A 26766-nucleotide genomic window follows, 5' to 3' on the forward strand; every position below is an offset into this window, starting at 1 on the left:
GCAGGACAGTGGGGTGGGAGGAGGTATTGCTTCATATTCTCTGTGTATATATAAAGTCTGCTGCAGTTTCCACGGTATGCATCCGATGAAGTGAGCTGTAGCTCACGAAAGCTTATGCTCAAATAAATTGGTTAGTCTCTAAGATGCCACAAGTACTCCTTTTCTTTTAGTAGTATGGACTGTTGAGAATTAAGCTTATAACTGGATGATAAACTGAACCTTAACTATGGAGTAGCTACTATCATTCCACTCTATACATTGCTTATCATTTAATACACTATTATGGTTTTTAAAAAAAATCCCTCTCATTAACTCTTTGAAAAATCTTTTAACATATTTGGTTCATCCTATCTCCATGGTAGGTTGGCCTATGAATTGCAAATCCATTTAGTTGCCTGTGATGCCCCATTAATGTGTGTGGCTTGGTATTTTTGTTTGGTTTTGTTTTGGTGTGTTTTGTGTTTGAGGGGTTAGTGGAAGTATACTACAAAGATATATTAAGTAGAAAGGGAAAGGACTAGTGAAGGTCTCTTTAGAGCAGTGATGTAAGTCCCTGTTCAGAAAAGAATTCCTATTCAGGATAGCACTTAAGCACAGGCTTAACTTTTAGCCTGTGCACAAGTCCCCTTGACTTAATGCTTGCATGCTTTCCTGAAACAATGTTATAAAGAGAAGGCCGTGGACTAGTGGGCAAGGTCTTTTGACACTTTTTGGGATTGGAAGGCACCTCCCTATCACGTGCCTTTAGCATGGGGAAGCCTTGTCTGTTCCTGCAATGGGTCAGCTCCGCAATTCCAGTGGCTATGGGCAACATAAGCACTCGCCTCTAGTCCTAGCAGTCCCCACAGTCAACTTTACTGCAGAGGCCCCCAAAGTGAGGGGCATGGAGGACCATCTGGGGGGCACAGCGGGACTCAGGCCAGCCAACACAGGGGCAGGGAGGGAGCGCCACCCAGCCCCTCCCCGCCACCAGTTCTGTTGTGGTGTGGGACAGAAGTTGGGGGCAAGGCCGGGAGTGGAGTTGCACCTGGCCACGGGCCCAGCTATCAGCCCCCACCACAGCCCAGCTGCGCCTCTGCTCCAGCCCCCAGCCGCAGCCCAGACCCACCCCCAACTATAGCCCTAGCCTTGGTCCCCTTCCCCCTGTCTGTGTCTCCCCCTGCCCCCCCATCATAGTCCCGCTCCTGGCCCTGGCTTGGGGGGTAACGGAGGGAAGGCACAGACAGGAGGAAGGCGGTGTGACCCTCAAAAGTCTGGGGACCACTGTTTTACAGGTTAGTGATTGGCACACTTCAACCTTTGAGCCCCCACCCAAGCATCTCCTTAGAGTGTCCAGTCCCTGGTCCACTGAACACGTTAGTATTCACAGATTTGCTGCTTCCAAAGTACCGGTACACCCCAGCTATCCAGTTCCACCTCAGATTACATTTCTGCTTAAACACATTTAAGTGCTGTGTGTTATAATGAAATCAAGTATTAAGTTTATTTAACAAAGCACAGAGTCAAATAGTAGCAAATGGAAGTACTGGAAACAAATGGTTACGTATAAAATCATAACACACATGCTAGAGCCTAGATTTCATAAACAAGGTACTTTCGTGTCTTGTAAAGTATTGCTCACTCAAAATCATTATAGCTAGGATGGCTGTGACCCTCCTTTCATGACACAAACACTCTGTCTCCTAGGTGAAAGACCCACTGTGTCTCTTTCATTGTCAGATATACCAAAACAATCCTTCATCTTTACTCATAAACAGGGCATCCTGCTGCTGTTCCTGTAGGTTTCCTCTCTTGTAGATTTCACAGTCTCTTATTTAGCCCCTGGCATAGTCTGTAAGGCATACCTATCCTCCATCTGGCCATTTGTGTATTGTATCTGTAACCTCCTGCCTGAAAGGGACATTTCCGAGCTTTGTCACCTCCTGGTGACCTGCCATAACTTCAAGGCTTTAGGAGCATAATTTTCAGAATAGATACATAACTTTAAATTTTATCTGTACATACATTTCACAATGATTGCGACGAGAATGGCCATACTGGGTCAGACCAATTGTCCATCTAGCCCAGTATCCTGTCTTCTGACAGTGACCAATGCCAGGTGCTTCAGAAGGAATGAGCAGAACAGGTAATCATTAAAAGATCCATCCCTTGTTGTCCACTCCCAGGTTGTGGCAGTCAGAGGCTAGGGACACTCAGAGCACAGGGTTGCTTTTGGTGGAGACCTTACCTGTCACCGTTTGGTGAGCTATTATTAGGGTCCTACCAAATTCACGGCCATGAAAAACATATCACGGACTGTGAAATCTGGTCTCCCCTTGTGAAATCTGGGCTTCTGAGTGCTTTTACCCAAAACTGTACAGATTTCACAGGGGAGACCAGTGTTTCTCAAACTGGGGGTCCTGAACCCAAAGGGAATTGCAGGGGGTCATGGTATTACCACCTTACTTCTACACTGCTTTCAAAGCTGGATGGCTGGAGAGCAGCCGTAGTTGGCCGGGTGCCCAGCTCTGAAGGCAGTGCCCAGCCAGCAGAAGCGCAGAAGTAAGGGTAGAAATACCATACTGTGCCATCCTTACTTCTGCGCTGCTGCTGGCAGCGACTCTGCCTTCAGAGCTGGGCTCCTGGCCAGCAGCCTCCGCTCTCCGGCTGCCCAGCTCTGAAGGCAGCACTGCTGCCAGTAGCAGCACAGAAGTAAGGGTAGCAGTACCGCTACTCCCCCTACCGTAACTCTGTGACACCCACCCCTCCCCCTACTCCTTTTTGGTTCAGGACTCCTTCAATTATAACACCATGATATTTCAGATTAAAATAGCTGAAATTGTGAAATTTACTATATTAAAATCTTATGACCGTGAAATTGACCAAAATGGACTGTGAATTTGGTAGGGCCCTAGCTATTATGAATATATCTGACCCAGGGGATCTCTGTAAAACCCTATGCACCTCCTGTGCCCTCTGCCAGTTGACCCCGAGAGGTTGCTGGGCCACTCCTTTCCAGTTCAGAGAAAAAGAATTTGGAAGCTCCCAAACTGAAAAGCAATAGACCCTGGGAAACCGATCATTTTGCTTACATAGAAGGTCTTTCTGCCTACTAGTGTCTCCTAAGTTAAGGAGTTGGGGTTTTGTCCCTCTCTTTTTCTTGACTTAAGCAAATCACCCTTTGTTTGCTGTTCTGCTCTTTATTCTTTGGACCAGATCTTAAGCACTGGTTTATAGTGAGCAATTAAGGAATGTATGCAGTGTTAAATGCTTGGATCTCTTAACTGTTCAATTCCAGAGTAACATTTTAAATGTATTAGAGAGACACGGTGGGGAAGTAATATCCTTTATTGGAACAACTTCTGTTGGTGAGAGATACAAACTTTCGAGTCACACAGAGCTTTTCTTCTGACCTGAAGAAAAGCTCTGTGTGGCTCGAAAGCTTGTCTCTCACCAATAAAAGATATTACCTCCCCCACCGTGTCTCTCTAATATCCTTGGACTGACACAGCTGCAACAACGTCATTTTAAATGTATAGCTTTTTTTTTTTTAAGTATACATTTTGGAGAGGTGTTAGCTGGACTCCATTACTTTCATAGGTTATGGCTACACTAAAGAGCTTACAGCTGCACAGCTTAATTGCTCCAGCCCCTGCGAGTGGTGGTAGCTGTGTCAGTAGGACAAGCTCTCCCACTGACATAGCGCTGTTCACACCAGTGCTTAAGTTGGCATAAGTGATGTCGATGGGGAGGGTGGCTCATTCACACCCCTGAGTTACATAATTTATGTTGAGTTAAGCTGTAGTGTAGCCTTAGCCATAGTAATTCTTTCCACTATTTTTTTGTTTTGTTTTTAATTTTGGAATATAATACCCAGGTCCACCCACCAATTTTAAGACCCTTCATTGGCTTCTTCTCTCCCTATTAATCAAATCAAGTTTCTCATCCTTGTTTTCAAAGTGCTCCACAGCTCAGGTCCTTCGTATATTTCCAGTCATCTCTGTTCACTCACTCAAGACCCATGTCTACCTATGCTCTTCATGTCCTCTTACTCTCAAACTCCTATTTGTGCCATATTCTATGATGCTGCTACCTGGAGCCCCCAATCCCTCACTCACTATATTACGTCCACAAGTATAAATCTTTCAAGCTCCTTAAAAAACATTTGTCTTCCAAATGGTCTTTAAACTCTAGCCTTATTGGCAATTTTTCTCTGGTTTAAAAACAGAATTTTAAAAAATGACAAACGCAGATATTTTTCACTGTGTGTATATATTTTTCACTCTTTGTGTGTATATATAATATTTAGAATAATAAAGAAACATTCATTTCACGGGCTCTGAGCACATTAATTATTTGAACAACAATTCTGGTTTTGTGATTTTTTTTTTTTTTTTTTTTTTTAAATCCTCACACCTCTTCTGCCGCACACAAGGTCAGCGTCAGATATTAGCACATTTATATTGTTGTGAGTGAAGGCATGCTTTAGGCCTGATTGAAGCCTGCTGTGATTTTTAAGACTCTGTTTTGATAACCTTTAACAGCTTAAGCTTAAGTAGAACTGTGCATGTGTAAAGACATTGGAGACTAATTATGTTTAGTATTGTGCCTGTGTAAGAAAAACGCAGAGTAATAGTTTGTTTAAAAAAAAGTGTAGCCACAAAGCTAGAAAAAATTGGTTTGCACTAGCACAAAACCTGTGCTGACAGGACAAAAGAGTTAACAAAAAAAAATAAAAAGAACAGGAGTACTTCTGGCACCTTAGAGACTAACAAATTTATTTGAGCATAAGCTTTCGTGAGCTACAGCTCATTTCATCAGATGCATTCGAGTGCATACACTGAACGCACCCGATGAATGAGCTGTAGCTCACAAAAGCTTATGCTCAAATTTGTTCGTCTTGAAGGTGCCACAAGTCCTCCTTTTCTTTTTGCGAATACAGACTAACACAGCTGCTACTCTGAAACCTGTCATAAAAATAAACTAATACATAAACATACCCTCCCCGCCTTCCTTCCTCCAAAATATAAAGAAGTTAGTCTAAACAATGGAAAGCAGAAATTGTATATGCTCCTGTGTTGGGGGTGACTTTGTGGTGAAACTATCCTAATGAGCTTCCCACTTGTAAGTAAATAAGAATTTCTTACTAAGTGTTTTGCCTAATAAAAATTTGTTAAACCAATCTGCTGAGTAGTAAATCTCTCAGTCAAATGTATACATTGGCTTATATCTCAATCCCCCATCTTTCTTCTATAGGCCAGTTGAAGCAAAGGTCCCTGTGGCATGACCTGAAAGTTGACAAATCTAAGCTATTTAGAACGGGGATAGGAGTGAATTCCAGAAGCTTAGGGCCCTTATGAAGAGCACTGTGCCAGCCCTTCCTCCTCTCTTATATCTAGTGACCTAGCATCCAGGGCCGTCCTTAGGATTTATGGGGCCCTACGCAGCATTAAACTGGTGACCCTGTGCTCCACTGAAGGCGGTCCCCAGTCGCCGCCACTGACCCCAGTGTGTCGAGGGGGCACAGCCATCACACCTGCCCACAGACCCACAGAACCTCTCCCCATTGCTGACACACCCCGAGCTTTGTACACAGCAGATGCTGTGGCAGTGGCTTACGGCAGGCCTCACACTGTCACGTGAGGGCTGCATCTTGCCAGAGCCTGCAGCCCCTTGCCACTCCTGGCTCACCACAAGCATTTTAACAGGAAGTACCAAGCAGTAATAACAATAATACGTGTGTATGCGTGTGCATGCGTGAGAGTGTGTATGAGAGAGAGCCAGAGAGAGAGCCTGTGTGTGTGTGTTGGGGGACTGTATGAAAGAGTGTGTTTCAGATTCTGTGTGTGAGATAAATATAAAGGGAAGGGTAAACACCTTTAAAATCCCTCCTGGCCAGAGGAAAAACCCTTTCACCTGTAAAGGGTTCAGAAGCTAGGATAACCTCGCTGGCACCTGACCAAAATGACCAATGAGGAGACAAGATATTTTCAAAGCTGGAGGGGGGGAGAAACAAAGGCTCTCTCTGTCTGTGTGATCCTTTTGCTGGGAACAGAAAGGAATGGAGTCTTAGAACTTAGTAAGTAATCTAGCTAGATATGCGTTAGATTCTGTTTTGTTTAAACGGCTGAGGAAAATAAGCTGTGCTGAATGGAATGTAGATTCCTGTTTTTGTGTCTTTTTGTAACTTAAGGTTTTGCCTAGAGGGGTTCTCTATGTTCTGAATCTGATTACCCTGTAAGGTATTTACCATCCTGAGTTTACAGAGGTGATTCTTTTACTTTTTCATCTATTAAAATTCTCCTTTTAAGAAGCTGATTGCTTTTTCATTTTTCTTAAGATCCAAGGTTTGGGTCTGTGTTCACCTATGCAAATTGGTGAGGATTTTTATCAAGCCTTCCCCAGGAAAGGGAGTGTAGGGTTTGGGGAGGACTTTGGGGGGAAAGACATTTCCAAGCGGGCTCTTTACCGGTTATATATCTGTTAGACGCTTGATGGTGGCAGCAATAAAGTCCAAGGGCAAAAGGTAAAATAGTTTGTACCTTGGGGAAGTTTTAACCTAAGCTGGTAAAAATAAGCTTAGGGGGTTTTCATGCAGGTCCCCACATCTGTACCCTAGAGTCCAGAGTCGGGAAGGAACCTTGACGGTGTGTGTGTGACTGTGTGACAATCTGTATTGGGGAACTGTGACTCATGAGAGACAGAGTGTGTGTGTGTGTGTGTGTGTGTGGGTGGGAAGCATGAGAGACAGTGAGTGCACTGTCACTAAGTTCCCTCCTCTCCTTGACCCAGCTACCGCCCCCTGACTCACCTGGACGTTTCGCTTCTCCTGGCCTGGTCTCCGCCAGAGAGCAAGCAGCGCAGGAAGGCAGGGTCCAGGGAGGGACTCTGCTCTGGGCGGTGGTGGGCTGGGCTGCCAGTGACCAGCTGTGCCACTCTGGACTCCTCGGGGCTGGGGTAGCAGAGCCGGAGACTGGAGCCCTCTGCCGGCCAGCTGAGGACCAAGTGAGGGAGGTGGCAGGATTGGGGGCGGGGGGAAGCCCATTGGCCCAGTATGCAGGAGGAGCCAGAGAAGAGAGGATTCCAGCCATGGCCAGTGAGGGGAATGGTGCCTCAAATTTTCGGGTGCCCTACACAGCCAAGTATGCTGCGTATGCCTAAGGACAGCCCTGCTAGCATCATTAATGTGCTCATTGTAATTGGCAGTGTATCATGAGTAGAGAGGTGGTGTCTCAGTTGGACTGATCAAGTTATTTGTACTTGTAATCTTTCTTGACTATGGTTATTGCACCAAAGTTCAAAATTGCAGCTAAATATTAAGGCAGGTATTTACCTGTTCTACTGAAATTTGCTAAAATTTAAATTCTGCAATTCTAGAATGGCATGTTTAGATGGCAAATACTTTTTTTTTTTTAAGGAAATCTAAGGCCTTTATTGGGTACCATGTTTGCACATAATTTCTGAACTAATGCAGACTGTGCACGTCCTTTGTCCATTATTTGAAATCCTACCATAGTTAGTGCTAAAGACACATAACTTTGACTATCTTTTTAAATGTTTATTTTGAATTATTTATTATCAGCACTAGGAGTTTGGTTTATAAATGATATTGACTGACATTTTACAATGTTTTCCTCAGAAAGGCACTGAAAAATGATGTTGAGAGATACTGGGATAGCTTAGGGAAATTGGTCCAAGTCTGTCTCAAGCTGGAAATGACAAAACGTCAGGAAAATCTCATTGCTATGTGTCCTATGTGAAATGAGAATTTTGCAAGCATGTAGTCTTATATGACTTATTTGTAGTCTCTTTGAGGCAAAGAATTTGTTTTTCTGTATCTTCTATAGAGCAGCTATTATATGTTGAGGTGGTATCCGTAATTTGACAATGGCATATTTTTTTAAAATGTAGGCTTGAAAACCACAGATGGTTCATGGATATTGTAAAAAGAGCAAACTTACATACTAGTAACTAAGTCCAACCCTTAGCTTAACAAATAAGTTTAAAGAAACAGTCCGCATCTCATCCAAAAGAAGCATGAGTGACCAGTGTGGTACTGCTAAGCTTTACAGCTTGATGGATTTAAAGCAAGGTATTATGTTTTGGAGAACCGGTAGCCCAGGAAAATAAAAATGTTGCTAAACCAGAAAGATTTGGTGGTTTTGACTATCTATTGATCAGGGAGAACTCACACTTCATTTGAGACTTTTTTTTTAAATTGGATTTGATCCAGTGGCCCAATACTGAACCATGTTTGACAGCTAATGTGTATTATCTTTCAGCACAACATGTATATTCGAAATGCAAAAAGCATGTTATAGAAGGCTTTGGACTGTTCCTGGTTGTATACAGTAATACAATGAAGGCAACTGAATTAAATTCTCTATGGATATTGATTTCACTGCTTTGCTGCCAGTTATTGAACACTGCGGAGCATGAAGATGTAGTAAAGCATGCAATAAAGCTGCATCGTGGGAAAGGTGCTGCTGTCACACAGAGAAAACAATGGGTCTTAGAAAACTGCAGAAAGCTATCTGGGCTCCTTCGTCAAAAGAATGTGGTTCTCAACAAACTAAAAAATGCAATAAGATCAGTGGAGAAGGACTTGGGGCTGTCAGATGAAGAGAAACTTTTTCAGGTGCACACATTTGAAATTTTCCAGAAGGAGCTGAATGAAAGTGAAAATTCAGTCTTTCAAGCAATCCATGGACTCCAAAGAGCCCTTCAAGGTGACTACAAAGATGTTGTAAACATGAAAGAAAGTAGTAGACAGCGATTGGAGGCCTTGAGAGAAGCTGCAATAAAGGTAGTACTTTCCAATTTTACTAATGCATTATGGAGGGTAATATGGTGAAGGTTTCATAGGGATTTCTAATGATTAAAAAGAGGTTTAAATTCTTTTGTTTTGTATGAAAAATATGGATCTATACCAAACTTTCAACACTTATTCCTAGTGTAGAGATGGAATTTTGAGCAAAGCTAGCAGTAAATCTGTTCTCAGATAAGTTAGAAGTAATGTAGTAGTTACAGGGAGTTAAAAATATTCATTATTGAAATTTAGAGAAGGTTAATAATTAGTTATAAAAAACAGTCTGAGAACCCCTGTAACTCCCAACCCGAGCATTACTTTAGAAGGCAAAGGAATATGAGAGGTGAGACTGTTCATATACTTTGGCAGTAATATAGCATTCTGTGTCGTAACTGCACTTCTTTGTGTCAAGACAAGGCAACTGAGATTGCCTTCTTTATAAAATAATCACTTTAAAGCACAGAAGTGTGATAGTGAAGCATGAGTGTTTCACTGACTATTGTGGCTCTCCAGCCTCACCTTGATCTGTTAAGGTTTACCAAAGAGAGCCCCAGTCCAACAGACCTGGCAAAATTTAGAGAGACAAGGTGGGTGAGGTAATATCTTTTATTGGACCAACTTCTATTGGTGAGAGACAAGCTTTCACGCTTATACAGAGCTCTTCTTCAGGTCTCGGAAACTTACTCAGATTGTGGGAAAAGTTTGTCGGAGCAGGGCTGCTCTCTGGGGAGCCAAAGCAGGTCTCTGTGACACTCTACCTCAAAGTAGCACCCTGGAACCCCATATTCACTACTGTGATATGATTAGGATATGTTTGGTTCAAATGCATGCCTGGCGAGGTATCATTTTAAAAGTCTTAATCTATTGAACATTAATAACCTGTTGGGTTGTATGTACTATCAGTGTTTGTGGAATTATGAAGTATTGCAATATGTGCTATTGAAATATGTTGTGAGGTTGGGGGAGACTGACAATGAAACTTTCAGTAAGGACAAAGGAGCACCCATCACTGGCCAGATGGACGTTGATGGCCCATTAAGAAAACAATCGACTATCCCAGATTTCAGAGTAACAGCCTGTTAGTCTGTATTCGCAAAAAGAAAAGGAGTACTTGTGGCACCTTAGAGACTAACCAATTTATTTGAGCATGAGCTTTCGTGAGCTACAGCTCACTTCATCGGATGCATGCCGTGGAAACTGCAGCAGACTTTATTTATACACAGAGAATATGAAACAATACCTCCTCCCACCCCACTGTCCTGCTGGTAATAGCTTATCTAAAGTGATCATCAGGTGGGCCATTTCCAGCACAAATCCAGGTTCTCTCACCCTCCACCCCCCCACACAAATTCACTCTCCTGCTGTGTGGGGGGGTGGAGGGTGAGAGAACCTGGATTTGTGCTGGAAATGGCCCACCTGATGATCACTTTAGATAAGCTATTACCAGCAGGACAGTGGGGTGGGAGGAGGTATTGTTTCATATTCTCTGTGTATAAATAAAGTCTGCTGCAGTTTCCACGGCATGCATCCGATGAAGTGAGCTGTAGCTCACGAAAGCTCATGCTCAAATAATTTGGTTAGTCTCTAAGGTGCCACAAGTACTCCTTTTCTTTTTGCGACTATCCCAGAGGCTCCTTACAGAAGGCACGTACACAATGGAGACTGCTTGACCAATGGGAACTGACTGACCCCAATGCCACTGCAAGGATCTTTCTAGCAGCTAGAAGAAGGTGTAAAAAGACAGTGACATCATCACTGGGCCTCTGCCCCCCCCCCCCCCCCGGCCCCCATCTCAACACCTGGAAAATCTTCTGGAAGGAAAAGACTTTTTGAACTGTGAAATTTGGTCCCAGTCTGGAAAAGGGCTCAGTCTGGGTATTGAGGAACTGTCAGTTGCTTGTACCAGCTGTCAGGGTGAGACACTGCTTGATTCAAATCTTGCTTAGTCTCTTTAACTTAGAATTTAGACTGAGAGTTTATTTTTGTTTAAGTAACCAAGTTTGCTCTCTATGCCTGTTACTGATGATCACTTAAAATCTATCTCTCTGTACTTAATACATCTGTTTTATAATTTACCTAAAACAGTGTGTTTTTGGTTGAAATGCTAGGGGAATCTCAGCTCAGATTACAAAGGCTGGTGCATGTCCACTTTTCTATGAGGAAGTGGCAAACTTATTAATGGGTTTGCATTGCTCAAGAGAACCTTGAGCAGTGCAAGATGGTGTATTTCTGGGGTGCAGTGCTGGAGACCTGGGGGAATTGGCTGGATCCTTTATTGATGGTTCATAAGTGGCAGGGAGATCATTTATGTAACTCAGTTGGGTGCGTCTCTGCCTGTGGACGGCGGTGTGAATGCAGAATCTGTCAGAGGGTTGTAGCTTGACATCAGCATCACTGTGTGAGAGGCAGCCAGCCCAGGTTGGTGAGTTTGGAGGGCTCAGCAGTCTTACAGGTCAGCTTATACCCCACTGACCCTGTCACAGTCTCCCATCCAGAGAAAGTGCCATTATAGTGGAGTTACATGCCGTGCTTCCTTGGGCACATTCACTGTAATCCTCTTGTTTTCCTTGCCCCCTCTCCATCTAATCAGAAATGTTCTGATGTTTACAAGATAGGAGGGAAGGAAATGGAAGTGAGTTGTTGTGGAAGGCGGAGAAGAGGGGAAGAGTGTGAGGAGGACATGGCTTATGTGACTGGGCAATCCTTGCAGGGGATGTAAGTGCTGGAGACCTGGAGGCAGAACAGGGGCATAGATCAGGGTTTCTCAGCCCATAGGTCAGAACCCAAAATTGAGTCACCAGAATGTTTCAAAGCGGTTCCAGTCCCACAGTGCTGGCTGGGCTCACCTCCTTGCTCCAGGCACTGCAACCTCTGGGGTCTCAGCACCATTCAGCTTTGGCCCAGCTGTCATGATGATCGGAGCCTGGGTAGGCAAATTTGAATGAATGGCACTTCAACCACATAAGAACGGCCATACTGGGTCAGACCAAAGGTCCATCTAGCCCAGTATCCTGTCTTCCAACAGTGGGCAATGCCAGGTGTCTCAGAGGGAATGAACAAAACAGGTAATCATCAAGTGATCCATTCTCTGTCGCTCATTCCCAGCTTCTGGCAAATAGAGGCTAGGGTGGGCAAACTTTTTTTGGCCTGAGGGCCACATCTGGGTATGGAAATTATATGGCGGGCCATGAATGCTCATGAAATTGGGGGTTGGAGTGCAGGACGGGATGAGGGCTCTGGCTGGGGGTGCAGGCTCTGAGGTGGGGCCAGAAATGAGTTCAGGGTGCAGGAGGGGGTTCCGGGCTGGAGCAGGGGGGTTCGGAGGATGGGAGGAGGATCAGGGTTGGGGCAAGGGGTCAGGGTGCGGGAGGGGGGCACTTACCTCAAGCAGCTCCCAAAAGCAGCAGCATATCCCTCTTCCAGCTGCTATGCGGAGGCAGGGCCAGGTGGCTCTGCACGCTGCCCTGTTCGCAGGCACCGCCCCTGCAGCTCCCATTGGCCGCAGTTCCTGGCCACGGCACTCATGGAGCGGGGCAAGCCCCGAATCCCGCTCCCCGGCTAGAGCTCAAGGGCCAGGTTAAAACTTCTGAAGGGCTGCATGTGGCCCCTGGGCTGTAGTTTGCCCACCATTGATTGACCTAGTTTCCGTGAATTTATCTAATTCTCTTGTGAACTAGATACTCTTCCTCTCGTCTGCTCCCTTCCACGACAACTCACTCCCATTTTCTTCCCTCCTATCTTGTAAACATCAGAATATTTCTGATTATATTTTCTACAATAATGGTTGGAGAGGGGGCAAGGAAAACAACCCTGTGAGCCAGGTCACAACTTCACTCTCACAAATTTTGGTCCAGTTGAGGGTGGCAGGGCCAAACCTGAGCAGTGCTGCAACCCTGGAGGTTGCAATACCCAGAGCAAAGAGCCAAGTCCAGTCAGCCCCACAGCACAGGAGCTGCAGGAGCCAGTACTGTGGGGTGTGTCAGGCAGAACTCAACAGGATCCGACTGAAACCATTCTAGGGCAGGACTGCAACCAGAGCGGGGCAGCCATCCAGGGTGTGTGGTGGGGCTCGGTGGGGCCAAGGCTTGGAAAGGGAGCATCACCTCTGTGTTGGTGTCTGGAGTGGCTCACTGCTAAGAGTGCCAAACTCAGGTCTGACTGTCAGAAATCAGGGCGGACACCCCAGATTGGTGGTATAGTCCTCCGGGATCACTATATTAGTTTTACTGTGGAGCCACATTTGGTTACTTCCAGCCCCAAAAGGCCAGTCACTTTCCCCAGGTTAGAATATGCTCTAGATCTCACCAAAGGCAATGCTGCAGCCCGGGGGTCGGAAGCCTTTTAGAAGTGGTGTGCCGAGTCTTCATTTATTCACTTTAATTTAAGGTTTTGCGTGCCAATACTAAATTTTAACGCTTTTTAGAAGGTCTCTGTCTATAAGTCTGTATATTCTATAACTAAACTATTGTATGTAAACAAGGTTTTCAAAATGTTTAAGAAGCTTCCTTTAAAATTAAATTAAAATGCTGATCTTACACCGCTGGCACGCTAAGTTCACTGCTGGCCTGGGTTTCTGTTCAACTAGGCCGGCAGCGGGCTGAGCGGGGCCTGTGGCTGGGACCCTGGCTGGCAAGGGGCCGGCAGCCAGAACCCAGGGCCTGCAGCAGGCTGAGCGGGGCCGGTGGCCAGGACCCCTGAGCAAGTCAGCTCGCTGCCAGTCTGGGGTTCCGTCCGCCGGCTCCTGCCATCCAGGGTCCCAGCTGCCGGTCCCGCTCAGCCCGCTGCCGGTCTGGGGTCCTGGCCCTGTCCATACAGAGTAGGTACCTACTTTCTCCCTGGTTCTGGCCCATTCTCTTCCTCTCTCTGCACTGAGCTGAGGGTGGGAGTGCACTGAGAACAGGGCTGGGGGTGAAGGAGCAGGCTGGGGATTGGGATGCAGGGTCTGGCCAGGAGCTAGAATGAGGGAGGGGGCTCATGGTTGGGGCACGAGGTTTGGGTGTAGAGCACTTACCTGGGCAGCTCCCATTTGGTGCGAGGGGTGCAGGTGGGATTGTGTGTGTGTGTGTGTGTGTGTGTGTGCGTGCAGGAGCTCCTGTTTGATGTTCAGGGTGGGGGTAGGGATGTGGGGGTGCAAGAGTCAGGGCACGGGCTGTGGGGGGGCAGGAGTCAGGATGGGGGGCTGGGTATGTGTGGGGGGTGCCGGAGTCAGGGCTGGGTTTGGGGGGCGGGGTGCAGGGATCAGGGCACGGGGCTGGGGTGTGCAGGGATCAGGGCAGAGGGCTGGGGGTGTGCGTGTGTGTGTGTGCAGGAGCTCCCATATGGTGCTCAGGGTGGGGATGTGTGGGGTGCAGGGGTCAGGGCACGGGGCTAGGGTGTGTGGGGGTGCAGGGGTCAGGGCAGAGGGCTGGGGTGGTGGGGGTGCTCCCAGCCCCCTGCCCTGAGCGGCTCAAGGCTGGGGGCTGGAGGGGATATACCAATTCCACCCTTTTCCCCAACGTCCCGGAGCAGAGAGCACCGCGGCTCTGCTTTTCCCTCTCCCCTCCATAGCAAGGGCCGTCAGCTGATTGGCCGCAGGGGGGAGGAGGGGCAAGAACCCAGCACGCTGAGGGCGGGAGCTTGCCTTCCCTGTAAGGAGAGAGTGGTGGGAGGGGGCGGGCAGGATTTTTAATTGTAAGCTGCTGTCCCTGGCAGACAGCAGTGTGCCATTAAAAATTGGCTCGCGTGCCACCTTTGGCACGCATGCCATAGGTTGCCGACCTCTGCCGTAGCCAATCCTTTAATAAACTAAAACTAAAGATTTATTAGTTGGGAAAAAGCAATGAGAGTCATAGCAAGTTTAAAGCAAATAAAATACATTTCAGGTGAATTAGGGGTTTTAGGTTCAAAATAAAAGCAGTGATGTAGCAATCTGCCAGTCTCATAGGGTCTTTTCACAAATTCTCTCAGGGTTTTTCCAAAGCGGATTTGCGGAACTCTGTCTGTATCTAGAAAGCTACCAGACAGCATCCAAAAAGATCAAAGATGTCAGGATCATTCCCAGCATCCAGTATTTATAGTAGAATATAGCCTGTGAAGTGTTTTTAGCACAGCATGTGTCCCTAGATTTCCCTTTGACTTCAAAGCATAGGTGTTGTGTGCTCAACAATGTTCCTCCTTGCTGAGCAACTTTAGACAAATGGATATAGATAAACGGGAACAATGTGATAGCCAAAAACATTTAGCTTTCATGCAGTTTTACGCATCAAATGAATTCACAACTAATCACTAACACACAATATTGCTCCAGGATTAATTAAGTATACAGACAACAATCACAGGTAAACTTAGTGTAAGTTTACACTTACACTAAGTTTACCTGTGCCATGTAAACACAGTGTGGCTTTGTTCTAGTCGAACAAGTGGATACAATAACCTTAGCAACCAATAGGTTCATAGCCAAGTGGATACAATAACATTAGTATTTCTTATGATCTAGGGTTATTCACTATAGGGCATGCTTAATAACAAATAAGCAACAGGATATTGCCAAAATTAACAGATCAAATTTTACAATATTTTTACAGATGTTATGAGTGAGTTGCTTTGCACGTTACAATACCTCTTGACGTTCCTCTGAGGTTCACAGACAGGTGAACTGCCTATTGACTTTAATCTAAGCTGGTTTGCCTGCATCACAACCTCCATCCCCGACTCACCTTAGCGGGCCACCCAGCCTGACTGGGTTGCGGGGGGTCACAACCAAAAAACCTGGGGGTGGGGTGAGCACATGACCCCGTGTACCCGCCCCCCATCCCCTATCATCACCTCTAGTAGGAGGTGCAAATATGCTTGCTTGCCCTGGGCGCTAAAATGCCTAGTTATGGCTCTGCCCCAGGGCCTCTATCCCCAGACTATTTGATGGCTCACAACAGGCAATAAACATTTATAAATAGGCCCTGAGCCCAAAAAGGTTGAGGACCACTGGCATAGATGATGCAAGAGACTGAGGTATCCAAGAAGGAGGTGCAAGGGGTGATGTGAACACAGGGTAGGATGCAAGCTGAGACACTCATAGAGAGTCTGTTCTCTAAACACGAAGAATGAGGGGTATGGAAAGTTTGGCAGAGAGTACCTTGAACACAGTGTTCTCCAACCAAGCCCTTAGCATGTCTCTATGCCAGTGCTTAATGGAAGTGCAGGAGATGGCCTCTGCAGCATATAGCTTTCTGAAGCTGTGGTAATCGTTATGAAATTAACATGATTTTTGACAATTTCACTGCTGTACAAAACATCTTTAGGTGAAAAAATGCACATTCACATCAACCAAACCATTTCGTGAACTGTTCTAGTTTTTTAAAAAAATGAAAAATCAAAATGTTTCTCTGACATTTTAAAAATTAAACTTTTTATTTTTTGATTCAAAATGACTTTTTATCTAGAAATTGTCTCAAGTTTAATTACAAAAAACCCTAAAAATTTTTTTTTTTTTTTAAAAAAAGCTCAGTTAAAATGACACCTTTCGTCTGACTCTAAAAGATTTTTTTAAAGTTATTTGGAACTGTCAACAAACTAAAACATCAGTTTTCCCTTCGGATCTAGTTTTAAATAGCAACTGTGAAGCTAATAAGAATCTTACACATTTCACTCTCCTGCTGCTTGGCAAAGGTACTAGTAGCTAAAGAGGTACTGGAGAGATCTGTCTGCAGGCTTGGGAATAAATCACTGCATTATATTACATTTTAGTCACATTTTGAAGATTCTTTAGAACTATCAAATCTAGAAGCGTGTTTTTTTTGTTTTTAAGAAAGCTTAGATTCTGCTGAAGTGGAAGGTGTTCCCCTTGTGTGTCATGTCAAGCTTACTACTCACTTGGGACAAGTAGATTATTTTAAACCCTCCCTTTTCTTATATTTGTAAAATATTAGTATGGTGATTTAACAATCTTTTATAAAGCAGAATAATGAGAGATGACTCTGGAAAATGGTGGTTGAAAAGAGAGCAAAGTTTACATGAGGTAGGTTTAAGGTTACTTGTTTGCACATTATTCCGGTTTTGTTCTAGTTTATTTGTATTAAATGTGTGAATTCCTTGGTTAATATTGATTTGTTCTAGAAAGCACTTTTTCACTTTCCCAGTGGGATGTTAGCTGCAAAAGCCAAACTTCTGGGTGTCTGTGGCCTACTGTCTTCACCTCTTACTCTTAGTAGGCTGAAGCATATAGCTTCTAGCTCCTGAGTGTCATGTCAGTTTCATATTGTTGTTAATTGAAAAAAAGTTTGTTATTCACAGAGGCGAGCCAAAAGAGAAGGCTGGGACAGGGTGCAGTACTGGAGGCTTCTTATGTCTTCCATTCTTCTGCCTTTGACTCTTTCTTACAGCAGAAAACTATGGAGGACAGAGAAGTGACTGAAAGGTCCTTCTATCTTTCAGTAACTTCAGTTTTACCAGGCACCTACTAGCCAGATGCTGATACAAAAGATAAAGCTGCCAAGCAGGGTCCAGGGACATATACTAATAGTAATTCTACCACTCTCCCCTTTCCCTAACAGCAGAGGGTGGGTTCTCAGCAGGGGATTGCCCTTAAATCTTGCTGATGGGTCCCATCATAGGTTCCAAGTCCGTGGGTGCTCCGGGGCTGGAGCACCCATGGGGAAAAATTGGTGGGTGCTCTGCGCCCACTGGCAGCTCCCTGCCCCCCGCGACCCAGCTCACCTCTGTCTCCGCTCCGCCTCTACCTCCTCCCCTGAGTGCGCCATGGCTCCTCTTCTCCCCCTAGCTCCCAGCGCTTGTCACTGCGAAAGCACTGGGGGGGAGGAGGGGGAATGCGGCATGCTTGGGGAAGAGGCAGGGCCAGGGCGGGTATTTGGGGAAGGAGTCCAATAGGGTCAGAGAGGGGGTGGGGACTTTGGGGAAGGGGTTGGAATGGGGGCGGGGTGGGAGTGGCGTCGGGGTGGGAGGGGTTGAGCACCCACTGGTGCCAGGAAAAGTTGGCACCTATGGGTCCCATTCTTGTTACGCACACACTCTAGGGCACTCACCTTTACCCAGTTCCTAAGGCTCAAGGAGTACCCCAGTTGATTTAGGCACCCCTACCCTTTCTCAGTTCGTAGGGCTCTAGGCAAAAGGCACACACCCTTACCTACTTCCTAGGGCTCAGGGCATACTCTTCTGTGGGCAGAGCCGTCCCTACCCGTACGCAGCTGCGTAGGTCACCAGGAAATTTGGGGCACCAAATTTTCTGGTGCCCTGTGCAGCTGCATGCTGCTCCAGCCCCTGCCATGCCTCTTCCCATGGCCCCTGCCCCTGCTCCGCCTTAGCCCCACCTCTTCCTGCCCCTGCTCTGCCCGTGCCCCAGCCCCGCCCCTGAGGACTGCAGCAGGGCTGGGCCCACACTCACTGGCGGCAGGAAGTACAGCAACCCAGCCCCTGCTGCACTGCTGCTGAGTGCTGGGGGGCGGTTCCCCCCCTGCCCCCCAAGCCAGCCCCGCCCCCTCCCCCAGCGGAGGCCTGGGGCCAGTCCGTCTCTCCCCACTTCCCCCCAGAGGTCTTCTCCTTCTCCTCCCCCGTTCGGGGGAGCTGTGTAGGGCCCCAGAATAGCTTGGAATGGCCCTGTCTATGGGTTTGCAGGATCTTTTTACCAGTGAAAGAGCCTTACGCAGTAATAGCCTTATAATCTATTTATTAACAATTACCAAGCAAAATACACATGCTAAGCATAAAGTGCTATGCTCACCAATCCTGATCATGTAGGCAGACTTTCCCTGTTGGCCCGGCAAGGTCCATCTCATCTCAGTTCTGGTTGCTGCATGTCAAAGTGGTTGTGCAAAGGATTCTTAGCAGCTCTGATTTTAGGCTGCCTCTTGGTGGAGGGGTGGGGTGAGATCTTCTTCTTTTAGGTCTTTCCTCCTCCTTCCCTTTTCCTTTCTTTTTCCTTCCAAGCTGGTCTCTTTCTTCAGCCTGTTTATGTAGTGAAACTTGAGTCCTGCTTAGCTATACCTTAACAAATCAGTTTACTAAGATATTACAAAAGAATTCTTTGACCAATCCTAACATATTGTGAAATAATTCTTTACCCAATCATACCCCACCACTTCAGTTTATTTAAATCTTGTAAAATTAATTATGCAACAGACAGAAACAATCAAAGAACCAGACAGAAACCATACAGATAAACAATAGAGAAGTGGGGACCATAAAAGCAAAACAATAAAGAAGTAGAAATTTCACACCCACCACTGTTGTTAAGTGATTCTTTGCCAGATTAGAATGCTATCAAACAAAGTTTTCTTTAAACATTTTAAGAGATTCCTTGCTTATCTGATGATGGTTGGTACTATTAGGAGGGGTCCTTCTTAACAGCCCAATATTACATTGTTTTGATAATCCAGGAAGTATTTGGAGAGTGTTGGGGACAACTTCCTGGTACAAGTCCTGGAGCAACCGACTAGAGGCAGTGTTCCTCTTGACCTGCTGCTTACAAACAGGGAAGAATTGTTAGGGGAAGTAGAAGTGGGTGACAACCTAGGCAGCAGTGACCATGAGATTTGTTGAGTTCAGGATCCTCACAAAAGGAAGAAAGGAGATTAGCACAATATGGACCCTGGACTTCAGAAAAGCAGACTTAGACTCCCTTTGGGAACTGATGGGCAGGATACCCTGGGAAGCTAATATGAGGGGGCAAGGAGTCCAGGAGAGCTGGCTGTATTTTAAAGAAGCCTTCTTGAGGGCACAGGAACAAACCATCCAGAAGTGCAGAAAGAATAGCAAATATGGCAGGCGACCAGCTTGGCTTAACGGTGAAATGTTCGTTGAGCTTAAACTCAAAAAGAAGTGGAAATTAGCACAGCTGACTAGGGAGGAGTATAAAAATATTGCTAGAGCATGCATGGGTGTAATCAGGAAGGCCAAGGCACAATTGGAGTTGCAGCTAGCAAGGCATGTGAAGGGTAACAAGAAGCGTTTCTACAGGCATGTTAGCAACAAGGAAAAGGTCAGGGAAAGTGTGGGACCCTTACTGAATGCGGGAGGCAACATAGTGACAGATGATGTGGAAAAAGCTGAAGTACTCAATGCTTTTTTTGCCTCAGTCTTCCCAGACAAGGTCAGCTCCCAGTCTGCTGCACTGGGCAACACAGGATGGGGAGGAGGTGAGCAGCCCTCAGTGGTGAAAGAACAGGTTAAGGGCTATTTAGAGAAGCTGGACGTGCACAACTCAATGGGTCCAGATCTAATGCATCCAAGGGTGCTGAGGGAGTTGGCAAGTGGCTCTGCAATCACATCAGCCATTATCTTTGAAAATTCATGGCGTTTGGCGGAGGTCCTGGACAACTGGAAAAAGGCAAAAATAGTGCCCATATTTTAAAAAAAGGGAAGAAAGAGAATCCAGGAAGCTACAGACTGGTCAGCCTCACTTCAGTCCCCACCAGAATCGTGGAGCAGGTCCTCAAGGAATCCATTTTGAAGCACTTGGAGGAGAGGAAGGTGATCAGGAATAGTCAACATGGATTCACCAAGGGCAAATCATGCCTGACTAACCTGATTGCCTTCTATGATGAGATGACTGGCTCTGTGGATATGGGGAAGCGGTGGATGAGAGATATCTTGACTTTAGCAAAGCTTTTGATACGGTCTCCCACAGTATTCTTGCCAGCAAGTTAGGAATTATGGATTGGATGAATGGACTATAAGGTGGATAGAAAGCTGGCTAGATTGTCAGGCTCAATGGGTAGTGCTCAATGGCTCAATGTCTAGTTGGCAGCTGGTATCAAGCAGAATGCCCCAGGGGTCGGTCCTGGGGCCAGTTTTGTTCAACATCTTTATCAATGATCTGGATGATGGGATTAATTGCACCTTCCGCAAGTTCGCAGATGACACCAAGCTTGGGGGGGAGGTAGATACACTGGAGGGTAGGGATAGGGTCCAGAGTGATCTAGACAAATTGGAGGATTGGCCAAAAGAAATCTGATGAGGTTCAACAAGGACAAATGCAGAGTCCTGCATTTAGGAAGAAAGAATCCCATGCACCGCTACAGGTTGGGGACCAACTGGCTAAGCAGCAGTTCTGCAGAAAAGGACCTGGGGATTACAGTGTACGAGAAGCTGGATGAGAGTCAGCAGTGTGCCCTCATTGCCAAGAAGGCCAACGGTATATTGGGCTGTATTAGTAGGAGCATTGCCAGCAGATTAAGGGAAGTGATTATTCTTCTCTATTTGGCACTGGTGAGGCCACACCTGGAGTATTGTGTCCAGTTTTGGTCCCCCACTACAGAAGGGATGTGGACAAATTGGAGAGAGTCCAGCGAAGGGCAACAAAAATGATTAGGGGTCTGGAACACATGATTTATGAGGAGAGGCTGAGGGAACTGGGATTGTTTAGTCTGCAGAAGAGAAGAATGAGGGGGGATTTGATAGCTGCTTTCAACTACCTGAGAGGTAGTTCCAGAGAGGATGGTTCTAGACTATTCTCAGTGGTGGAAGAGGACAGGACAAGGAGTAATGGTCTCAAGTTGCAGTGGGGGAGATTTAGGTTGGATATTAGGAAAAACTTTTTCACTAGGAGGGTGGTGAAACACTGGAATGCGTTACCTAGGGAGGTGGTAGAATCTCCTTCCTTAGAAGTTTTTAAGGTCAGGCTTGACAAAGCCCTGGCTGGGATGATTTAATTGGGGATTGGTCCTGCTTTTGAGCAGGGGGTTGGACTAGATGACCTCCTGAGGTCCCTTCCAATCCTGATATTCTATGATTCTATGATTTGATAGCAGCCTTCAACTACCTGAAGGGAGGTTCCAAAGAGGATGGAGCTCAGCTGTTCTCAGTGGTGGCAGATGACAGAACAAGGAGCAATGGTCTCAAGTTACAGTGGGGGAGGTCTAGGTTGGATATTTGGAAACACTGTTTCACTAGGAGGGTGGTGAAGCACTGGAATGGGTTACCTAGGGAGGTGGTGGAATCTCCATCCTTAGAGGTTTTTAAGGCCCAGCTTGACAAAGCCCTGGCTGGGATGATTTAGTGAGTGTTAGTCCTGCTTTGAGCAGGGCATTGGACTAGATCTCCTGAGGTCTCTTCTAACCCTAATATTCTATGATTTTATCGTTCTAATTTGGAAGGAATGTGAGGATGTGACTTTGTGCTTCTTGGCTTATGGCTGCTCCTCTCCTAATATGACTTCAGAAAAATGCCTCAGACCTTACATCCTCATTTTGCATATCTATCTCTAGGTGTTCAGTCCTGTGGCTAGTAGGTGGTGTAAATTTTTCAAGTGCAGATAATACTGGTGCAGATTCTGCCATTTTGTGGTCTGGTGTCTCATTCTAGCCAATGTGAGGCACCGTGCAGTGTGTACTGTCCTATGCTTTTGACTAGGTCTGGTCAGAGCAGCAGCTTTGAAGCAGCACTTGCTTTTCATGCAGGGCTGGCCTTACTATGAGGTGACCTGAGGCAGCCACCTCAGGTGCCAGACTGTTCGGGGGCACCACTAGAACCCAGAGTGTAGAAAATTATCTACTGCTGGTGCATATGTATTCTCTCTGCTCTAGATGCACAGAGATGGTGGAGTGCTGTGCTGGAGGAAGGAGAAAAGGTGAGAGAATAACAGAAAGCAGCAGGAGCTGCAGGGAGAGAGAGGAGGAGGAGCCTCTTATGTACCTCTCTAGCACCCCTGGTGCCTGGACTGATTAACACCAGCTTCTCAGGGAGCTTCCTGTTTCCTGCTGCTTCCCTGAACTCACCTGAGGAGAACAGGCAGCCAACTGAAGTAGTAGGAGCCAGTTAGGCCCTTAAGTCGCTGATATCTTCCCTTACTCAGGCCCTGCTACCAGCCTGCTTATTTGTCCCCTTCAACTGAGTGAGAGCCACTATAGCTGGCACAGAACAGCAGTCATGAGTGAAAGAAGAAAACATCACTCTGGAGCAGCATTCAGAAAAAGAAAGAAAGCAAAGGAAGTTTTTCTATCTAAGCAGGAAGGAGCTCTCCTGAGATACATAGACACAAATGTTTATGGTGAGCCTTCCGGCCCCAGTGGGTGGTGAGGAAATGCCTGATCTTCCAGTTAGTCAGAGTGCAGGTGACCTGGCAGCTACTGCAGCATCCATATCTCCATCTCAAATGGATGTAACCACTTTTCTTCAGGAATTTGCATGTAGATCAGAGAAGAGTGTGGTGGAGGCACAAGAAACAGCTGCTGCTGAGTTTAGTTTCTTAAGTCTAGATGATTCAGGACTGTGGACCCACTTGAGCAGTAGCCTGGGGGACTTCCTTGTACTGCATGGACCACAGCAAGTGAAAAACTTCATGTTCCCCAAAGACAATGAAAATAGAAGTTTCCATCCAACACATTACTGGCGTGAAATCCCCAATGGTGACAAAGTGGAGAGGCCATGGCTTATGTACTCAAAAACTCAAAATGCTGCCTACTGTTTTTGTTGCAGACTCTTCCAGTCTAATGTTCCAGCCACATTGGGTTCTACAGGAACAAAGGACTGGAAAAATCTGGCTAGAAATCTGACATGCCATGAGAAGGCAGCAAATCACCAGAGAGCATTCCATAGGTGGAAAGAGCTTGAGATGAGACTAAGGTTAAAGGCTACCATAGATGATCAGCATCAAGAGAAGATTGCATCAGAGTCTCTTTACTGGCAAAATGTTCTGAAAAGGCTCATTGCCATTGTGAGAATGCTTGCTACCCAAAACCTAGCACTGCGTGGCACTTCAGATCAGCTGTATGTGCCAAACAATGGACACTTCCTTACAATTGTGGAGCTGATGGCTGAGTTTGATGGTGTACACCAGGAGCATCTAAAAAGAGTCCCTACCCAAGAAATGTACACACACCACTACCTTGGAAAAACAATTCAAAATGAGCTCATACAGTTACTGGCAACAAAAGTCAAACAGAAGATTGTGGCAGATCTGAAGTCAGCAAGATATTACTTTATTCTGGACTGCACACCTCACATCAGCCATACGGAACAAATGACTTTAATGGTGCGTTCTGTAACAACAACAGAACCTAGTGAAAATGTCCCTGCAATGGTGACTGTCAGAGAGCATTTCCTAGAATTTATTAACATTGATGATACTACAGGAGCTGGTATGACAAATGTGCTTCTTAAAAAGCTGGAAGGTACGGGAATTGCGATAGCTGACATGAGAGGTCAGGGCTACGATAATGGTGCCACATTAGAGGAAAGAACAGAGGAGTGCAGACACGGATCCGAGAGTTTAACAGTCGAGCTTTTTTGTCCCATGCAGTTCTCATTCTTTGAACTTGGTGGTCAGTGATGCAGCATCAGCTTCCAGTGAGGCTGCTGAATTTTTTAATGTAATTCAAAGCGTCTATGTATTTTTCTCTGCATCAACTCGTCGATAGCAAATTTTGAAGAAACATCTGGGAACATCCTCTCTGACACTGAAACCACTGAGTGCCACACGACAGGAAAGTCAAGTGGAGGCGATAAAGCCTATCAAACACCAAATTGGGAAGATAGATGATGCCATAATTAGCATTATCCTCCATAATGGCAATGACAGGAACTGTTTGTGGGAGAACAGTGGCAAAGGGAAATATATATAACTTCAGATTTCTGTGTAGCTTAGTATTGTGGCATGACATACTGTTTGAAATAAATGTTGTAAGCAAGAGAATCCAAGGTGTTGACCTTGATATATCTGGAGCAACGGAACAACTGGGCAAAGCGAAGTCATACGTACGGTCTTACCGGTCAAAAGAGGGATTTCAAAACTTTCTGAAGAGGGCACAGAAGTTGGCAGAGGAACTTCACACTGAAGCTATTTTCCTACCCATTCAAGAATATAAGAGTAACTGAAGAAGGAGGCATTTTGATTACGCGGCACGAGATAATCCCATAAGAGACTCCAAACAACAATTCAAAGTTGAATTCTTTAACCAGGTGCTAGATTCTCCAACTGACTGTAAGGCACAACATTTCATGCAGCTCAAGGAACACAGTAGTGTATTTGGGGTGTTGTATGATATTCCAAAACTCCTCGCTATACCTGAAGAAGACCTACACCAGCAAGGCACTAGAGACAGCGTTGACACATGATGACATGCGCGATATTGATGCGAGTGATTTAGGTGATGAACTGAAAGCCCTTTCAAGATACATTTCAGCAGGATCAACTCCAAAGGCTTTTCTGGAATATATGTGCACAAAGAAGATGACCACCCTCTTTCCAAATGCTTTTGTCGCTCTGCGCATACTTCTAACATTTCTTGTAACAATTGCCAGTGGAGAATGCAGCTTCTCCAAGCTGAAGTTAATCAAAACACATCTATGCTCCATAATGACACAGGAGAGGCTGGTTGGCCTGCAACCATCTCCATAGATCATGAGCTGGCCCAGACTGGGGACCTTCAGGAAGCAGTTCAAATCTTTGCAAGCAAGAAGGCATGGAAAGGACCACTTTGATTATTCAAACAGATAAAAATGCCAGTGTTTAGTATGCAGACAAGAAAAGTTACATTTACTGTTCAGGCGTTTGAAAGTTAAATGTTACTTAATTTTTGAACAAGGCATTTTAAGTTGTTCTCCTTTATTGGGGTAGGTAGCAGAGCAGTACCATGAGAGGAATAGAACAGGAAGAAGGCAGAATTGAGACGTTTCAAAGTTTTGGCCCAAGCAAGTCAAGTCATGGGGGCATCATTTGAGCTCCCCGCCTCAGGTGCCAAAATGGTGTGGGCCAGCCCTGTTTTCATGGACCCACCTGCCATTCCTTGCAGATGGCTCCTTCTACTCCATTGCAGGATTGGGGCATTTGCAAAGCTCTGGCAAGGGTGGAATAGTAAAGGACTCTCTGGATAAATATTACAGAAGTTCTGCCTCCAACTGTCCTTCAAGTGATCAGAGATCTTTTGTGTTACTGTTCAGATGTAGCTAATCTGTTTTCAGTTTATAGCCTTATTTACTTTACCACAGTTGATCTCTAACTTGTTTTTTCTACAGTTTGTCCTTGTGATGTTGCACTCCATATGTTTATAGAAATATGCTTGAGTGTAAATATAATGTAAATGGAATATGCTTTATGCAAAAGGTCTCTTGTAAAGAATCATTACAAAGCTCATCATGTACTGAGCGTGTTCATCCTGTTCGTATGAATGTATCGGAAGCTAGAAATATAAAGTGTTACTCTGAACTCCAATTGTAACTATGCAAAGTGTGGGCCATTAATGGTGGCTTGGAATCTTGATGGCTCCCATCAAGAAGGATAATTGGTGGTAAATGGCTCTGTTTACTTGCAAGCCTCCACTGCACACATGCAGGCCAGTCCTGGAGGAAAGGAGCCGGGGCTCACAGGACATGTGACCATGTCACCTGTTACTGGACTCCATCTTTAACCTGGTGCTTTTCCATTTATAAGGAGGGGAGGGAACGCACAGAGACACAAAGGATTCCCACCTTGTGCCAAAGCTATAAAAGGGGGTGGAACAGAACAAAGGGGATTCGAGTCATGAGAAATCCCCTAGTTACCACCTGAGCTGGAGCAAATAAGAACTGTACCAGGAAAAAGGATTGGGCCCAGATTAGGAAGGAGTCCAGTCTGTGAAAGAAGCTTACTGGAACATCTCTGAGGGTGAGATTTTATCTGTAATCAGTTTCTTAATGTATTAGGCTAAGACTTGCGTGGTTTTGTTTTATTTTGTTTGGTAACTTACTTTGTTCTGTGTGTTATTACTTGGAACCACTTAAATCCTACTTTTATATTTAATAAAATCACTTTTGCTTATTATTGAACCAGAGTTAGTGACTAATATCTGGGGGAGCAAACAGCTGTGCATAGCTCTCTATCAGTGTTATAGAGGGCGGACAATTTGAGTTAACCCTGTGTAAGCTTTATACAGTTTAAAACGGATTTATCTGGGGTTTGGATCCCATTGGGAGCTGGGTGTCTGGGTGCTAGAGACAGGAACACTTGCTAAGACATTCTCAGTTAAGTTTGCAGCTTTGGGGGACATGGTTCAGACCTGAGTCTGTGTTTG

At 45.6% G+C, this 26766-nt stretch overlaps 1 protein-coding gene across 3 annotated transcripts in view; it reads left to right on the top strand.

Annotated features, from left to right (window-relative positions):
* SLC9D1 (solute carrier family 9 member D1) overlaps positions 1-26766 on the top strand; it is a 71931-nt gene that overhangs the window by 1994 nt on the left and 43171 nt on the right. For 2 of the 3 annotated variants that reach the window (XM_073350459.1, XM_073350468.1), the window contains exon 2: positions 8262-8785. In XM_073350459.1, the coding sequence (XP_073206560.1) occupies positions 8339-8785 (447 nt within the window). In that variant the 5' untranslated portion in view covers positions 8262-8338. Of the gene's footprint in view, positions 1-7458; positions 8072-8261; positions 8786-26766 lie in introns of those variants that run through there. The other variant, XM_073350477.2, reaches the window with a different exon arrangement.

Source organism: Lepidochelys kempii, chromosome 1 (assembly GCF_965140285.1).
Source record: "Lepidochelys kempii isolate rLepKem1 chromosome 1, rLepKem1.hap1, whole genome shotgun sequence".
NCBI classification, from domain to species: Eukaryota; Metazoa; Chordata; order Testudines; family Cheloniidae; genus Lepidochelys; species Lepidochelys kempii.